The sequence below is a fragment of the Zea mays genome, chromosome 8 (genome assembly GCF_902167145.1).
Source record: "Zea mays cultivar B73 chromosome 8, Zm-B73-REFERENCE-NAM-5.0, whole genome shotgun sequence".
NCBI classification, from domain to species: domain Eukaryota; kingdom Viridiplantae; phylum Streptophyta; class Magnoliopsida; order Poales; family Poaceae; genus Zea; species Zea mays.
Genome location: NC_050103.1, coordinates 96599826 through 96618103, shown reverse-complemented (window position 1 = coordinate 96618103; position 18278 = coordinate 96599826). Strand labels below are relative to the sequence as shown.

General features: G+C 52.2%; 1 protein-coding gene across 1 annotated transcript in view; it reads left to right on the top strand.

Moving 5' to 3' along the window:
• The window catches only part of LOC100273570 (triose phosphate/phosphate translocator), a 30572-nt gene extending 12538 nt beyond the window's left edge, over positions 1-18034 (top strand). Inside the window, exons 7-12 of the mRNA NM_001147988.1 lie at positions 12273-12385; positions 12487-12564; positions 13104-13220; positions 14356-14455; positions 14571-14668; positions 17372-18034. Coding sequence (NP_001141460.1) covers positions 12273-12385; positions 12487-12564; positions 13104-13220; positions 14356-14455; positions 14571-14668; positions 17372-17389 — 524 coding nt within the window. The 3' untranslated portion in view covers positions 17390-18034. The remainder of the gene's footprint in view (positions 1-12272; positions 12386-12486; positions 12565-13103; positions 13221-14355; positions 14456-14570; positions 14669-17371) is intronic.
• Positions 18035-18278: the final 244 nt, after the last annotated feature.

Below are 18278 nucleotides of genomic sequence, written 5' to 3'. Positions count from 1 at the left end.
CTTGCAGATACAAGGTTATTGGGGCCCGCCAATCTTCAGTCATGATGAGGTTGACGATGCGATGGCCTTCGGCGTCATTAGTTACTTGTAAGCCCTCTGGGTTGCGGACAACTGGTGTGCCGATGACGTGGTAGAACACGTCGGAGGGCAAGGTCTCGCCTCTGGCCGCTGCCTTAGCCAACGCGTCGGCCTCTTCGTTCCTGGCGCGGTCCACATGCTGTAGGGTGAAGCCCTTGAACTGTCTCTCGAGACTGCGAACAGCCGTGAGATACTGCATGAGCGCAGGGTCTTTTGCTGAATATTCTTTTTTGACCTGGCCGGCAACTACTTTGGAATCTGTCTTGACTATGCAGGTGGTGACACCGAGTGCTCGCAGTTTGCGAAGGCCCAGGATGATAGCTTCGTATTCTGCTATATTGTTGGTGCATCTGTCAGACTCCAAGGCGAAGCTAAGGCGTGCTGTGTATCTGTGCTTGACGCCTGTGGGTGAAGTGATAATTGCCGCTGCGCCTTCCCCCGCATGGCACCATGTGCCGTCGCAGTGGATGGTCCACACCTTCTCTGGAGACTATTCCTGCTGCCGTGTTGGCCCTGTCCAGTCAACGATGAAGTCTGCCAGGACCTGCAACTTGATTGCTGTCCTGGGTTCGAAGGTGATGTGGTACCCGGAGAGTTCGGCTGCCCATTTCGCGATTCGGACGGACGCCTCCGGGTTTCTGAACAGTTCTCCCAGTCCCCTGTCCGAGGTGACCCGCACCTTGAACGCCTCGAAGTAGTGGCGCAGCTTGCGCGATGCCATGACAACTGCGTATGAGATTTTTTTCTAATTCAGTCATGTTGCACTTGGAGGTCGTGAGGACTTCAGAGACGTAGTAGACTGGGCACTGCCGGGTCGTGCCCTCTCTGTCTTGCTCTTGGACTAGCGCTGCGCTGACTGCATATGGCGAGGCTGCGATGTAGAGCAGCAGAGGCAGCGAGGGGTCGGGATTGGTGAGAATTGCCAAGTCTGACAGGTCTTGCTTGAGTGATTTGAAGGCTGCCGCCTGCTCTGGTCCCCACGCGAAGTCTTTTGCACCGCGCAGTGTCTTGAGAAAGGGTAGACTCCGCTCTGCGGACTTGGAAATGAATCTGTTCAGGGCGGCTAATCTGCCTGTCAGACGCTGGACATCCCTAGTTGACTGCGGGGGTGTCATGTTGATGATTGCTTGAATCTTGGTTGGGTTGGCCTCGATCCCGCGGTGCGACACTAGGTAGCCCAGTATCTTTCCCTGGCGAACTCCGAAGACGCACTTCTCGGGGTTGAGGCGAAGTCGTGCGTCCCGCATGTTTGCAAACGTCTCTGCGAGGTCAGCCAGGTAATCTTCTTTATTTTTGCTTGCGACAACGATGTTGTCCACGTACGTGAAAATGTTGCGGCCCACTTGGCTTTCGAGCACCGTCTTGGTGAGGCGAGAGAAGGTTGACCCAGCGTTCTTGAGTCCCCCTGGCATCCTGATGAAGCAGTACGTGCCGAAGGGTGTGATGAAGCTGGTGCTGACCTTATCTTCCTCCTTCATGTATATCTGGTGGTAGCCGGAGAAGCAGTCGAGAAGGGACATGACTTCGCATCCGGCTGCACTATCGACTATTTTGTCGATCCGTGGCAGCGGGAAATTGTCCTTGGGACAGGCCTTATTGAGGCTGGTGAAGTCGATGCACATGCGCCACTTGCCACTTTTCTTTTGTACCATGACTACGTTGGCGAGCCACGTAGGGTAGGCGATTGGTTCGATGAAGTTGGCTTTCAGCAGGCGGTGCACTTCGGCTTTGGCGGCTTCCATCTTTTCGTCGGACATTTTGCGCAGCCGCTGCTTTTTTGGGCGCACCGAAGGGTCGATGCCCAGACCGTGCTCAATGACGGTGCGGCTGACTCCGACCAGGTCGAGGGCGGACCAGACGAAGATGTCCTTGTTTCTGGAGAGACAGGAGATGAATTTCTCCTCGTCTTGCGAAGTCAGGTCTTCGCTTATTACGACCGTTTGCTTGGGCGTCGCCGGGTCGAGGGGAACTGTCTTCGTTCCGTCGTTGCTCTGCAGCTGCGCCTTTACTTTTTCGTCGGCGGCTGGGCGGGCCGCTTCGGAGACTTCGCGCTGTGTTGTAAGGCAGTGTACGTTCCGTTGACCTGGAACGAAGTCTATCTCAATGTTGCGCGTAGTCTGCTGGTTACCGTAAACTGTTATCACGCCTTGCGGACCCGCAATTTTCATGCAGAGGTACAGTCCGTGAATTGCTGCTTCAAATTTATTGATGGAGCCCCGACCCATTATAGCGTTGTAGGGATAGACCATGACGACGATGTCGAAGGTGACCTGTTCGCTTCGCGCATTGGGTGCTACGCCGAATGACAGAGATAGTTCTATCTTGCCCACAGGGGAAGTGCCCTAGCCGCCGAAGCCATATAGGGGGTTGTCCGAAGGCTTGACTTAGCTGTGGCTGATGCCCATGCGGTCGAAGGCGTGCAGGAAGATTATGTCCGCTTGGCTGCTGTTGTCAACTAGGACTTTGTGCAGGTCCCAGCCTGCTACACTGCAGTTGATTACCATGGCGTCGACGTGGGGTGCGCTGCGCAGATCAACAACTCTGGCGTCGAAAGTTAGTGGCATATGTGACCACCTCGTTTGTACCACTGGGTCGGTGAGGGCGACATGGTTGACACTCCGGTAGTGATCCCTCTTTTGTCGCTTCGTCTCGAAGTCGACGCTGGACCCTCCGGTGATCATGTGGATGACTCCGCGATACGGCTGATTGGCGAAGTCTTCCTGCTTTGGTGCTTGGGGGTGATTTTGGTGGTGTGGGTTCGGGTGATGCGGAGGCGGAGGCGGGGGTGGGACGACTTGTACTTCCTGATGGTGTGGATATGTGTGGTTGGGTGGGTGCTGGACGTGGCCGTTGTTGTATGGTTGTGGGTGGTGGTGATGATATGTGTGCGCGACAACTCTCTGGTTGTTGGCTGGTTGTGCTCGAGACATCCTGTCCCTGGTGGCCTTTGTTTCCGGGCAATCCCTTGTTGGGTGTGCGCAATCCTCGCCGTGAAACAGGCAGAAAATATCTGCGCGGTTGCTGCGCTCGTCCCCGGCCCCGGCCTCGCGTGCCATTGCCGCGGCCCTGGGGGGGATAGTCCTGACGGCGAGCGGCCTCGCCAGCGGGGGCTGGTTGGCTATGTTGTGCACCTGCTGCTGACTGCGACTGTCCCGTCTGAAGTCTGACTGCGAAGGCCTTGTCCAGGTTCGGCTGGACTGCGGAGGGTCCTTGGGCTTTCTCTGAGACTCGACCTTTCGCTGATGGAGCTCTTTGGATCTGGCGTACTTCTCGAACAACTGATAGAGCTCTTGGAGTTTTTTGGGTGGGCCCCTGATGCAGTGACTGTATAGGACGCCAGCCCGAAGGCCACTGATGGCGTAGTGTATCACGATGTGGTCGTCGATCGAAGGCAATTGTGACTTGAGAGTCAGGAACTTGCGGTAGTACGCCCGTAGGGTTTCCTTCTCTTGCTGTTTGCAGAGTGATAGCTCGGCCAAAGCATCGGCATCGGGTCGGTATCCTTGGAAATTGAGTAGAAACTTGTCTCGGAGTCCTTTCCAGGAGACGATGGACAATGGCGGCAACCTGGTGTAAGTAGAGGGACTCTAACTCTCATCAAGAGGATGACACTATGAGTTGGGGCAATTTTCTGTTTATTTCCTCAAACACTACACAATGCCATACCCTTAGAGGGGTTGGGGACACATATTTATAGCCCGAGGGGCTGCACTACCACACCTTCTCACACACACTACACAACAGGATTGTCCTCTAGATGCTAAAGAGACTATAGAGGACAGTCAAAAGCGACTGTTGTCCTCTAGATGCTAAAGCGACTACAGAGGACAGTCAAAAAGTGACTGCTGTCCTCTAGATGCTAAAGAGACTACAGAGGACAGTCAAGCTGTCCTCTAGATGCTAAAGGACTACAGAGGACAGTCAAAAGCAGGTTGTCCTCTAGATGCTCAAGACTTATTCCATCATTCTCCCCCTAAGTCTTGGGCGTCGTCTTGTGAGAAAGTTGGGCCATCCCGGACCTGGAGCAAAGCTCAACAAACTTGATCTTCCCAAGGGGCTTGGTGAGCAGGTCTGCAAGCTGATCCTTGGTGTTGATGTAACGCGCCTTGATGCTCCCTTCTGCCAAGCAGTCTCGGATGAAGTGGTATCTCAGCCGGATGTGCTTGCTCCGTTCATGGAACACGGGGTTCTTGGCCAATGCCAGAGCGGACTGGCTGTCCACCCTGAGTTCCACCGCTCCAGTGTCTCTCCCGAGGAGATCACCGAGCAGTCGAGCCAGACAGAGCGCCTGAGTCGAAGCAGTGGACGCTGCGATGTACTCGGCCTCGCAGCTGGACATGGCCACCACCTGCTGCTTGACCGACTGCCAGCTGATGGGGCACTTGCCGAGGAAGAAGAGGATCCCGCTTGTGCTCTTGCTGGTGTCGATGTCGCCGGCGTGGTCGCTATCGCTGTACCCGACAAGGTGTGCCTCCCCAGGGCACCTCGGGTAGTAGAGACCGTGGTCGAGAGTCCCCGCAACATAGCGGATGATCCTCTTCACAGCCTGCTCATGCTCCGTCGTCGGTCGCTGCAGAAACCGACTAACGTAGCCGACGGAGTATGCCAAGTCAGGCCGTGTGTGGACGAGGTAGCGAAGGCTCCCCACAAGACGCCGGTACTGTGTAGCATCCACCTCCTCCGTCGCGCTGTCGCGACTCAGCTTCAGCCTCTCCTCCATCGGAGTGAGAGCTGGGTTGCAGTCGGTGAGCCCAGCCAGCTCAACAATGCGCTTGGCGTAGGCGGTCTGTCGAAGTGTGATCCCGGAGTCTCCCTGGTGCACCTCAATCCCCAGGTAGAAGGAGAGATGCCCCAGGTCACTCATTTGGAAGGTGGCCTTCATCTCTTCCTTGAACGCTGCCACCTCTGCATCCTTGGCGCCGGTGATCACCAAGTCGTCGACGTAGACACCCACCAGCAGGGCATTGTCTCCATTGCCCCGCCGATAGATGGCCGCCTCGTGCGGGCTTGGCATGAAGCCCATCCTCCTGAGCGTGGAATCCAGCTTGGCATTCCACGCCCTTGGTGCCTGTCGCAAGCCGTAGAGTGCCTTGCTCAGGCGCAACACCTTGCCCTCCTTGCCAGGGATCGCAAAACCTGGCGGCTGGTGTACATAGACCTCCTCCTTTAAGTCGCCGTTAAGAAACGCCGACTTGACATCCATGTGATGAACATGCCAGCCCTTCAGGGCTGCCAGCGCGAGGAGGAGTCGCACGGATTCCATCCGTGCTACAGGGGCGAAGGCATCGTCGAAGTCGATCCCCTCCTGCTGCAAGAAACCGCGTGCCACCAAGCGAGCCTTATGCTTGACGATGGCGCCGGCTTCATCCCTCTTCAGTTTGAACACCCACTTAAGGGTGATCGCGCGATGACCATGAGGGAGATCAGCGAGCTCCCAAGTGCGGTTCGTCTCAACCGCGTCCATCTCCGACTGCATCGCGGCACGCCAAGCCGCATGTTTCTCGGCCTCCGCGAAAGACCGAGGCTCACCATCGTCGCATGCAAGATGCAACTCTCCTGCCAGAATGCGAGATGCAGGGCCTGGCACCGACGGGTCGATGAGAAGGCCCTCCACCCTTCGATACCGCAACGGCTCGCCGTCGTAGCACGCGTCGACGCGCTCCTCGTCGCGGGACAGAGGGGTCACGAGCTCCACTGGGTCGTGCTCGACACGAGCTGGTGTCGGAGAGGACGTTCCCGGAGAGGGTACCGTCGGTGCTGGAGTACATGGTGGCGAAGAGCTCGCTGTAGCCGGAGTCGTGGCTGGAGTGCGTGGTGGTGAAGAGCTCGTTGTAGCAGGAGCTGGAGAGTGTGGCGCTGGAGTCGGTGGAGACTTGGGGGCTGGGGTAGACCTGCTCGGAGAAGAGTTGCCTACTCCCCCAGCTCCCTCAAAGTGGACGTACTCGATGGTGAAGTCGTACGTCGGAGTCGTGCCGTCGTCCACCGCCTTGTCCCACGCCCAACCTCGCCCTTCGTCGAACACTACGTCGCGCGCCGTGCGCACACGCTGTGTTCTTGGGTCAAGGATGCGGTAGGCCTTCGAGCCCTCCGCGTAGCCAATGAACACCCCCGGGGTGCTCCTATCGTCGAGCTTGCTGATGTGGCCAAGCTCCTTGGTGAACGCGAGGCAGCCGAAGACCCGTAGGTGAGAGACCGCCGGCTTGCGCCCATGCCAAGCCTCGTACGGTGTCATCCCGTTGAGAGCCTTGGTGGGCGAGCGGTTGAGGATGTAAACCGCTGTCACCACCGCCTCTCCCCAGAAGACAGCTGGCATTCCTCTCTGCTTGAGGAGAGCCCGGCCGCACTCCGCCTCCGCAGCGACCTGCACACGCCTGATGGCGTTCGCAGCCTCTCCCTTGCTGCCAAGGATCATCACCCACATGTAGCGGGAGAGATCGTCGACGAGCAGCAAGAAGTAGCGTCGTCCTCCTGGTGTGGCTGGTGTCACCGGGCCACACAAGTCCCCATGCACGAGCTCGAGCCTCTCCTTGGCTCGGAAGCTCGACTGCTGGGGGAAGGGGAGTCGTCTCTGCTTTGTCAACATCGCAGAATTGCTCCACATGGTCAAGGCACGGCAGGCCTCGTACCATCTCCTTGGCGCTGAGCCGCTTCAGGGCTTCGAAGTTAAGGTGCCCGAAGCGCTCGTGCCACTGCCATGCCCCGTCGTCTCGACGAGCAGCAAGGCAGCAAGGTTGTGCCACCTTCACATTGAGGATGTAAAGCCGATTTGCACTCCTGCGTACCTTGGCAAGAAGGCGACGAGAGGGATCCCAGATCCTCATGACTCCGTGCTCGACCTCCACGCGCGAACCGTTCTCATCCAGCTGTCCCAAGCTGATGATAGAGTTCCTCAACGCGGGGATGTAGTAGACTCCGGTGAGCAGCCTGTGCTCACCAGACGCGGCGGTGAAGACGACTGAGCCGGCGCCCTTGATCTCTACGCCGGAGGCGTCCCCAAACTTGACGGAGCCTCGGACGCTAGAGTCAAGCTCGGTGAAGAACTCCCGTCGGCCGGTCATGTGATGAGTGGCGCCGGTGTCGAGGCACCATCCTTCGATCATGTCCTTGTTGGAGCCGTCGCCGAGGAAAGCGCGTGCTTTCGACTCGTCAAGGTGGAGGAGTGCCGCTGCGGCCGGTGCCGCTGGAGATGGCTCGATGCTTGCATGTGCCAGGAGCAGGGCCTCCTCCTCCGCCTCCGCCTGTGCGACGTTGGCCTGGCCACGTCGTGGCTGCCGACAATCCCTGGCCCAGTGGCCAAGCTTGCCGCAGTTGTGGCAACCGTCGTCTCGTGCCGGCTTCTTGTTGCCGACGGCGCCGCCTTGGGCACCTCCACGTGCACCACCCTCAGCATGTCCTCGCGCCCCGGCCTGGGCGCCTCCACGCGCCTTGCGCGGCTTGCCGCGTTTGCGGCCTCGTGTCGAGGAGGACTCCCCCTTCTTCTTGTCACCCTGGCAGGCCTTCCACTGCTCCCGAGTGAGATGTAGCTTCCCGCCGATAGTGATAGGCCCAGAGAGAGCCTGTGGTTCGTCGCCGTCGACCACCTTGAGGCGACCAATTGCCTCTTCGATCGTCATCGTGGAGAGGTCTAGCAGAGACTCGATCGAGCGAGCAATCTGCCTGTACTTCTCGGGGATGCAACGGAAGAGCTTCTCAACAGCTCTCTCCTCATCGTAGGTGTCGTCGCCGAACTGCACCATCTTCTGCAACAGAGTGTTGAGGCGGAGAGCAAAGTCATCAACATCCTCACCTGGCTTGAAGGCCAGGTTCTCCCACTCCTTGCGAAGTGCCTGCAGTGTGGTCTTGCGGGCACGATCGCTGCCGATGCGGGTCGCAGCGATGGCGTCCCAGGCCTCCTTGGCAGTCCGCTTCTGGGAAAGCGAAAACTGCATCTCGGGCGGGACTGCAGCAATGAGGGCATCCAGCGCCCGCCGATCCTCGTGGTAGTCGACGTCGTCGTAACGAACTGCTTCCCACATGTGGCGAACCTGGAGCCGTACCCTCATCACCGCGCCCACTCGACGTAGTTGGTCTTGGTGAGGGTAGGCCACCCACCGCCGGGGCCGATGTCCCTGACAATGGCCTGGGCCATGCGGCGACCATGGTACCGATCCGGGGAGGGAGAACCGCGCCGCCTGTAGAGGCCGCGATCTCCGTCGACTCGGTCGCCGCCGCCGGGAGCACCGCCGGCGCGTCTACGCCCGTCTGGGCTGCCGCCGCGTGCGCCCCCGCCTGGAGCGCCGTCAGCGTGTCGGCGCCTATCCGGGCTGCCGCCACGCGCGCCCCCATGGGGATGCGCGGCTGCTCACTGTGCCGCCTGCTCTCGCGCTGCTTCCCTCGCCAGCCTGAGCTCGTCGTCGGTGTTGTCGTCGACAGAAGCAGAGCTGCCAGCTCTACTGCCGCGCAGAACTTCGAGCTCTGTTGCCGCCGCACGTGCAGCATCCGCCGCCTCCGCTGCTTCTACTTCCGCTCTCGCCGCTGCCAGTTCCGCCGCCGCCAACCGTGCTGCCCTCGCCGCTGTCGCTGCAGCCGCTGCTGCTGCTCGCTCGCGTTCTTGTGCCGCGGCGACCTCGGCCTCCTGCTGGCGCCGCGCACTCGAAGTGGCCGAGCGTAGGGACATGGTGGGCTAGTGAGGGGTTGCTGCGTGTGGAAGAGGCTGTCTCAGACGAAAGGCTGCTCGTTTGAGCAGGGGAGGAAGGAACAGTTGGAGCTCTTGCTGCCGACTGAGTGTGGGGAGAGACGCGGGAAGGAGATGAGCAAGAGATGTTTAGGCTACAGGATAGTTTGGCTTTGATACCAATTGTAAGTAGAGGGACTCTAACTCTCATCAAGAGGATGACACTATGAGTTGGGGCAATTTTCTGTTTATTTCCTCAAACACTACACAATGCCATACCCTTAGAGGGGTTGGGGACACATATTTATAGCCCGAGGGGCTGCACTACCACACCTTCTCACACACACTACACAACAGGATTGTCCTCTAGATGCTAAAGAGACTATAGAGGACAGTCAAAAGCAGGTTGTCCTCTAGATGCTCAAGACTTATTCCATCACCTGGTGTACCAGGTCAAGGCCGGACCCTCGAGGGCGATGATAAAAGACATGGCCATTGTGGCGTCGTCCCCTCCGGATGATGCGACGACGACTTGGTAGCTCATGATGTATTGTGCTGGGTCGGTGCTGTCGTTATACTTGGGGTAGGTCCCTGCCCTGAAGTTGGCGGGCCACGGTGACGCTTGGAGTTGCGGAGCCAGGGGGCTTCGCTCATCAAGGTAGTTGATGCCTTGGAAAGCTGCGGCATGCGGGATGAAGGGCCCGCGCTGGGGTATGAATAAGTCTCCGGCTGGCGCGCGCTGTTGGAGGGGCGGGCCATGCTGCAGATCATGCTGGCTTTCACTCTGCATGAGCGCGATCTCTTGCTCGAGTTCCCGGGCTCTCTGCTCCTCGTCTCGTATCATCTGGCGCACCTTGGCTTGCGCGGTGACACGTTGGCGCTTGGCCTCGAGGATGTCTTTCTGTTTTTGGAGGTTGCGGTTCTTGATGCGCAGGGCCCGTAGCTGTAGCTGTTCTTCGGCTGAGATGCCGATGACTTCGCCGTCCTCTGTTGCGTCTTCGCCCTCTGGTGGAGCGAAGCCTGGGGGTGGTGCTTGTGGTAGTCCTCCGGAGTTGCAGGTGCGTAGGGTGTCTTCGGGAGTGGGGTGTTCGTGGCGCTGTCTCTTGCTGAGAGCTTCGTCTTCGCAGGCTTCTTGGGGGGTGTTGTCTGCGAGGGCCTTGCCTTTTTTCTCGGCTAGCAGCGCTGCCTTTGCTGCTTGGTCGACGGATGGGGCTGCCTTCGAACTATCTCTCTTGGGTGCCATCGCGGGTGGTTTGTTCGTAGCACGAACGATCTGCAGCACGGACCGCCCCTCCAACAGCGCGTCCCAGCCGGAGACTTATTCATACCTCAGCGCGGGCCCTTCATCCCGCACGCCACATCTTCCCAAGGGATCAACTACCTTGATGAGCGAAGCCCCCTGGCTCCGCAACTCCAAGCGTCACCGTGGCCCGCCAACTTCAGGGCAGGGACCTACCCCAAGTACAACGACAGCACTGACCCAGCACAATACATCATGAGCTACCAAGTCGCCGTTGCATCGTCCGGAGGGGATGACGCCACAATGGCCAAATCTTTTATCATCGCGCTCGAGGGTCCGACCTTGACCTGGTACACCAGGTTGCCGCCATTGTCCATCGACTCCTGGAAAGGACTATGGGACAAGTTCCTGCTCAACGTCCAAGGGTACCGACCCGATACTGACGCCTTGGCCGAGCTATCACTCTGCAAGCAGCTAGAGAAGGAAACTCTTCGAGAGTACTACCGCAAGTTCCTGACTCTCAAGTCACAACTGCCATCGGTCGACGACCACATTGCAATCCATTACGCCATCAGTGGCCTTCGGGCTGGCGTCCTATACAATCACTGCATCAGGGACCCACCCAGAAACCTCCAAGAGCTGTATCAGCTATTCGAGAAACCAATAGTCCCACCAGTTGCCCCACTTGTTCCGAGCGCAGGGGACTATCTCCACGACTTCCGCCGAAGTCTTTCCGGTCCTCGGCGTGAAGGTGCACGATCCAAATTGTGCAATCTTATTTCCTATTTTCCTCTTTTGCCAGTGCAGACAATAGTTATTGGCGAAGACCTCCACAGACGGCTGACCGCCGTACGAAGTCACCGCCCAGACATACTTCGCCAGGGCAACCACGGCGTTAGGTGTCAACTGGTAGACCTGGACGTCGAACCTCTGCAAGACCTCCGCCACGAAACGATGCGCCGGTAGGCGAAGGCCGGCGATGAAGAACGCCTCGAACACAACTAATTCGCCCTCAGGCTCAGGAATCTTCTCAGCGCCCGGGACGCGCCCAACACCGTCACCTAAGTACCCCAGCTGCCGCATCTCCTGCACGCGAACCGAGGAAATCCTCGAGGTGCCGAACTCCACCGTGTGGCCCAGCTGCAACTCCATCGCCGCCAAATCGCTCAGGGTATCCTCGGACGACGGATCGGACGATGACGCACTCGCAGCAGATGAGGAGGAAGACATTGCTACGTACCGTCGGCGGCGGCGCACGGTCTGCTTGACGCGGGCCAGATCTCCGAAGCAGAAGAACAAGGAGGGCAGGCGAACGGGCGAGCGGTTTGAAAAAGCTAGGGTTTTTCGGCGCACGCAAGGGTAAGCAACAGCCCCAGCCGCGCCGCCTTTTTATAGACAGGACGCGGCGCTTCGGGAAACACGCAGTCCAACAGTGCCACGTCCATCAACGGTCACCTCAAAAACCCCCGCGGGACCACTTCGAGCGAGGGCAGCGTCTCCACCATCTAGCGACATCTTCGGCACCAGATGACTCAGTCGAACTGGTCCCTCGGAGGGCAAATGTTGGGGCGAAGGCGAAGACGCTACCCTTCGCTCGATGCCTTCGTCGCCTCGCTACACCAACGAAGACCATGCCCGAGCGAGCCGAGAGCGCCGGACCGGCGCGGTTGCCCTTCGTCTTCTCCATTGCAAGATGAAGGCAGGACTCCGACGAAGTCTGCTAGTCCCACGTCCTCATCGCGCCCAGAGGCCCACGTGGGATTCGGCCCACTGTAACGGGCCCCGCGCGGATAAGCGTGTCACGGGCCTCATCTGTAATAGCCTTTTCCGTAATGACGGTCTGTAACCTCCCCTTGTGGGAATATCCTGAGGATAGTCCGGGTACCCGAGGGCATAAACGTCCTTGCCAGAGGACGGGGGACACCCGGGTACCTATAAATACCCCCGTACCGTGCCCTTGATAGGCCAGATTAACAGAGCTATCACCATTTCCCGTTGAACTTTGTAAACACTCTCTCCACTCTCCCGTTGGATCAACTTGCTCAAAAGGCAAGTACCAACATCTATTTCCTAATAACATGATATATGACTCAACTGTTGGAGCTGCAAGTGTTTTTGTGGTTCTAAACACTTCAAATCAGGTCCCATTTTAATTTTAGGACTCAAATATAGGACTTATTGGAGATGCTCTTATAGGATGTGGATTAAAACACACTGTTTCTGACTGATTTTTTAAAATAAGATCTCACAACTACTGTGTTTTTGTACTTATATTTTGCCAATCTATTTTCAAATGATCAGGTGTCTCGGTAGCATCCCTCACTGAACTCTCATTTAATTGGACTGGCTTCATTAATGCCATGATCTCAAATATTTCTTTCACCTACCGAAGCATCTATTCTAAGAAGGCTATGGTTTATCTCTTTGGCCTAGCATTTTACATCAAATTGCTCCTCTACATTCTTAGCAGCTCCTATTTGCTGACTTACTTTCTTATTGTTTTCCTTTGTCACAGACTGACATGGATAGTACCAACTTGTATGCATACATATCAATAATTGCTCTCTTTGTCTGCATCCCCCCTGCAATTATTGTAAGCCTAGTTTTAATTTATCTACATTATATTTTGAACAATATATTTCTGCAGTTTCTCTTTGTATTTTTGCTACAGGACATGTTCTTTCTTAGAATGCCTTTATCAATACTGTACTAGGAAATTTGATCAAGAAACAACATATAAGGAAAAGAAGACAACATGAGTAATAACAGTTGAGAAAGTGATGAGAAGATGATAAACAAGAATAGATTTATTGCACCTGCTTATTTTGAACAACTGGCAATCCTCACTACCCAATTTATTTTCAGTACCATGGTAGTTCCTTAAAGATGAACACCCACTCCATTAGTATAGTTTGCTATACTACTAGCAGGTAGCAGCAGAACTTAATTTTGTTATGTGTCTACACATGCCAGCATGTGTTTGTTTAGTTAGCAAGCGTGTAGGAGTTCATTGTTTTGTTTGAGATTTTTTTGGATACAGAGAATTGTCAAGTCCATTAACTACTTTTAAACTCTTGTGATAGAGTACTGACCATTCATTTGATGATTGTTTCTTATATTCTCAACTTTCAGATTGAAGGACCTCAATTAGTGCAGCATGGTTTTAAAGATGCAATTGCCAAAGTTGGATTAACAAAGTTGATTTCTAATTTTTTTGTGGTGGGCTTATTCTATCACCTTTATAACCAGGTATATAACTTCATGGCATGTGAACTGTCCGTATTCTTGCTAGTATGTAGGGACGATTGCATATTTCTGCTGCTTCAATTATGGTGAATATGCCACTATACGAAACCATGGTCGTCTTGAAGTAATGATTTGTCATGGATGAACTGAGTAATGACAAACATAAGGCATAAGAGTGGATTTTAGTGGCACACAATTGATTTGGTGATTTTGTAATAGTGAATTTGAATCAAAGGTTTTGCAATTATCCCTAACATTTATTGAGACAAAGTTAAAACTAGAAAAAAGATCAATATCAACAGCGTTTGGTCATAAAAGGTCAAGGACAGTGAATAACATTGGTAAATTGGAGTTGGACAATGCAGCTCAAATAGTAGTGGTGTTGGGTTAATTCAATATCCAAATGCAAAAGGGCCTCTAGTCTAGTGGTTAAAGGCAGTTGGAATGGGAAACCCTAACCCTAACTCAGGGTTGGGAGTTGTATTAATAGACTCAGGTCGTTGGGCCTGGCCCATTACACAGGGTATTACTGTAATTACAAGGGGCTAACCCAAAACCCTAAATAGACACTCTAACAAAGGCTTCCAATTAGCACCTCCAAGTCCTGGGTTCGATTCCCCTCGGGGGGTGAATTTTTCGGTTTGGTTAAAAAAATCCCCTCGCTGTGTCCCATCCGATCTCGGGTTACGATGTTTTGTGCGCCACCCTCCGGTTGGGCCGTTGTAGAGTGGACGGTTGACACCGGCCCATTAGTAATGGGGGGCCAGAGTTCGGGGATTTTCTCGACCAGAACCATTGTTTCAGTATCTTCTTAGTATAATACCGGGAGGGCGGTCATTCCCTCCCCGACCAAGTTTTTTTAATTCAATATCCAAATTCCAAATGAGTAATGCTTGCATATAAATATAATCTCTTGACAAGAAGAATGCAATAACACTATATTAATCGTTCTGGTGAAGAATCAAGGATGGAACACGAAAGACTGCACATATGCATAACCAGTCCTGCTGGGGGTGGTTTCTAAGTACATGATATGTGCAAATATGCTGCATACTTGTGTTTTTTTGCGATGATATTCTTATCATTTTTTTTCATTCGGCTATCTATCATATGTTGACTGGAAAAAATTTACATCCAGGTTGCTACAAACACATTGGAGCGGGTAGCCCCTTTAACACATGCCATCGGCAATGTGTTGAAACGTGTTTTCGTCATTGGCTTTTCCATCATCGCATTCGGTACTTGAATGGACTCTGATGTTTCTTAATCTAGTTACCTATAACCATATAGATGTTCTTGCTATTGTGAAAATAGTGTTTTCACATAACACACGGTGAGCTTAATGTTGGGCAGGCAACAAGATCACCACACAGACTGGAATTGGCACTTCCATTGCTGTTTCTGGTGTTGCCCTCTACTCATTTATAAAGGCTAAGATTGAGGAGAAAAAGGTATGCCTTTGTCCTCATTTATTACTAGGATGTTCTATTGAGTTCCAGTTTAGAATCTTTTCTAAAAAACAGGACCTCTCTTCTCTTAGGGGTTATTTGATCTATAGTTGTCAGAAACATATTTTGATAATTCAAAACAACCTAAAATTCTTTTTGGCTAAGTACCGATAGGATAAAATCTGGACAAGAAAAGTCTGTTTATGCTGAAACCAGTATTTGGGTTTTGTGAGAACTCAAAACCTGTTTGAGTTTGCCTGGAAAACCACTTCCTCATGGCTTCATTTGCATCAGCTGAAACAACCTATCCAAACAAGCTGTAATATGGACCTATCATAACATAATAATTTCCTGAAGTTGGTCTTCCTAAAAGTCTCAATGGAACTTGTTTTCTATTAACTTTTTAAATTCCATCAGTCCAAACACAAACTAGCTAGGCATGCAGTCATAGTTATTGGTTAAGATTTAGTTACTCTCACTCACTCCATTATACACATGTTCACATAGCACCCAACGGACTTACAAACTTCGAATGGGGCTGATCCATTGGTTTTCCCTCTTGGCATAAGATGTGTAGGCAGCAGCTTCCAGTGGTTCCTATCCACTAAACATTTTTTCTTCCAATTTCAACTCAGGTTCTCATGAGTCATGACATCCCATCCCTAATAGCAGGTCTCCAACTTGTCATCTTCTATTCGAGATGACCATTAAACTTCTTTCCTTTCGATAAGAAGGGGGGGGGGGGGGAGGCAAGACGATTCAATCTTTCTTGTTTCTCAACTAGCGCAACACGAGAGAAGCTCAGTATTTATGTGCAGGAGCTGTCACTGGTTCCAGGCCATTGAGATTTCCACCTGCACCAATCAGCTTAGTTGAATCATTGTTTTTGTTGCTCATCAGCTAGTCAACCTATAGAAAGGTATCGGAGGAATCACCACACCCATTGTGGGGGGTGCCTTTCATGTATATAGTCATGTACAGGGAGAGTGCAACCTGTACTACAACTTGTGGTACAAGAAGCTAGGCTGTACAAGTACCCTAATACCTGTCGTAGGTGCAGCGGTAGGATCACCGGCGCACATACTAGTTCAGAAGTCAGTAAACAACTACACATGGAGACCCTTGGTTATAATATCCGCGAACTGGTGCGCCAAGAGGACATGAAGCACGCAAACTTGTCCCAAAGTAAACCTTTTCGCGAATGAAGTGAATCTCGATCTCGATATGGTTTGTGTGACAGTGGTGGATGAGTTTGGCTCTCATGTAGATGTTGAAGTGTATAAGTGGATTGACTACCTTGTCCTAACATCTTAAGCTTTTGGGTTGAACTGGTTAGTGCGTCCACTCTAACATGATATCAAAGCCAGATGTCTCGAGTTCGAATCCTTGTAGAGGCTTTATTTGTGCCCCCGCCCTTTTATTTTCACGTTTGCGCCTTTCTCTCTAGATGCACGTGAGTGAGGGTGTTAAAGTGTATGAGTGGATTGCCTAACTTCTCCTAACATCTTAAGCTTTTGGGTTGAATTGGTTAGTGCGTCCACTCTAACAGTAGACAACCCTAACATTGTTGCAATAGACAACCGACACCAAAGGAATCGATGCAGCTCCTAGACGAGTTGCCGCAACCAACAACACTCGGCCACAACATGTGCAAGGCGCGGTATTCCGCCTCTGCATTGGAGCGAGGGACGTGGTCTGGCGTTTGGAGGACCAAGACACTGGTTCAACTTGTGGTGCAAGAAGCCAGACTATACAATTATCCTATTACACCAAACATACATCAATAGTTATGGATTCCACAAGTTCATGGTCCTAATGAATTTGGGTGAACTTCACCAAACCTTTTCCTTATAACACTATTGGCATATCACCCTTCTTTGAATTGTCACTAAGATACCTTCTACATTGTTCTTATGCACACTGCTGTGTCATATCATTAAAGAACCTTGGTATTGCCTAGAGGGGGCGAATATGCGTTTCTGAAAATTAACAACAAATCAAACTTCCAGTGGATTAGTAAACCTCAGCACTTTCGTGCAATGTCGCGGAACTGCCAGGTAACACAGAGAACTCAACAATAGCTACGCCTACGAATCAAGCTCAAAACAAACTTGTAGATGTGCTTGGAGATGTCGAGTAGCATGTCTACGAAGTACCTGCACTCACAAACACGTACAACCAAGTAGATCGAGTGGAAAACATAATGGATAAGACACACGGTTTATCCTAGATTCAGCTCGCTACTAAGGGTTGCCTATGTCTATATTGTTGATGAAGCCACAAAGGTTTTGGGTCTCTTCCAAACCTATGTCTACACGTGATGCGGTGCTTCGCCTGAAGACGGCTAGGCGGATGCCTGAAGGTTAAGTCATCGCGGTGTGGACGCCTTGGTGTCGTCTAGGGGCACCTAGTCGAGGTGAATAGAGCGTTGGTATTTAAACCTGAAGAGGGGAAAATCCGCAGTGAGAATATAATTTTATGTCCAATTTAACGTGTAAAAATCTGAGTGGTGCAAACAACGCGATTTAGTACAATTATGCAAAAGCTACACTTTGCCCAAATTTTAGTACTCATATTAAGTCCTAACCAAGTGTTGATAGAACAAACAGCTTGGTATTTGTTTGAATTGTTACTATGCACCCCTGATGTTGCATATGATACTACAAGTTATTCATGGTTTCATGTCATTGTTGTAACTAAATGCAGCAAATAAAGAGTGCATAAGGTGTTGGCTGATGTGGATGCGGTTGGTTTGTCGCTTTGATGGACCTCTATTCTCTCGGTGAACGAACAAACTTGCAAGATGGATAAAATCTTGCTATCTCCTAGTACATTTGATTGTTATTCCCAGTCTGGTACTGAGGTGTGCGGTTGTTGTTGGCTAACTTGTTTATTTGAAGCAAATTTGAGCAATGCTCAGTGGCATGGAATTTCCATTTCTGTTTTCCTTCGCTCATTTATTCTGACTTGACATGGTGCTATTGTAATCTTAAGCAGTAGTGTCTCTAGAATGTTTTCCCCAAGGAGATTTCAGTACCAAATTTGAACAATCCTCAAACTAGAAATTTTGATTTCCATGCACCCCACTCAGCAATTCTGACATACAATGGTGTTCATGTAATCTTAAGCAGTAGTGTCTCCTGATCTTTCCAAGGAGATTTTCAGTATCGTTGATAGTACATTACGATAAAAAGCAAAATGCAGTGAGAGCAATGTTGCCAATCGTGTGATATAACCTATTTGTACTAAGGTATCATTGTTGACAGGAGCAAATTAATTGTACCAGGTTGCAAACATGTAGCATGCAGTTTAAATGTTACACTTATGACATGGGTCACATGTGTAGATAGACAGGCTAAGGTGGAATTTACATCATTGAGTACATGTTAATTTTTTTTACTGGAAATACACTAGTGAGAATTTGAATTAACTCCCGTTTTACCATTTTCCGTAATGGCGCTTTCCTGGTTCGTAGTCAGTAGTGATTTAAGACTACCTGTTCTCGAATATTTGTCGTCCGATAGTTTATTTTTAAACTAAACTACGACAAATAAAAAAGAATAACCGTGACAAATAAAAAAGAATGGAGAAAGTATTTGCTAGATGTTGCTTT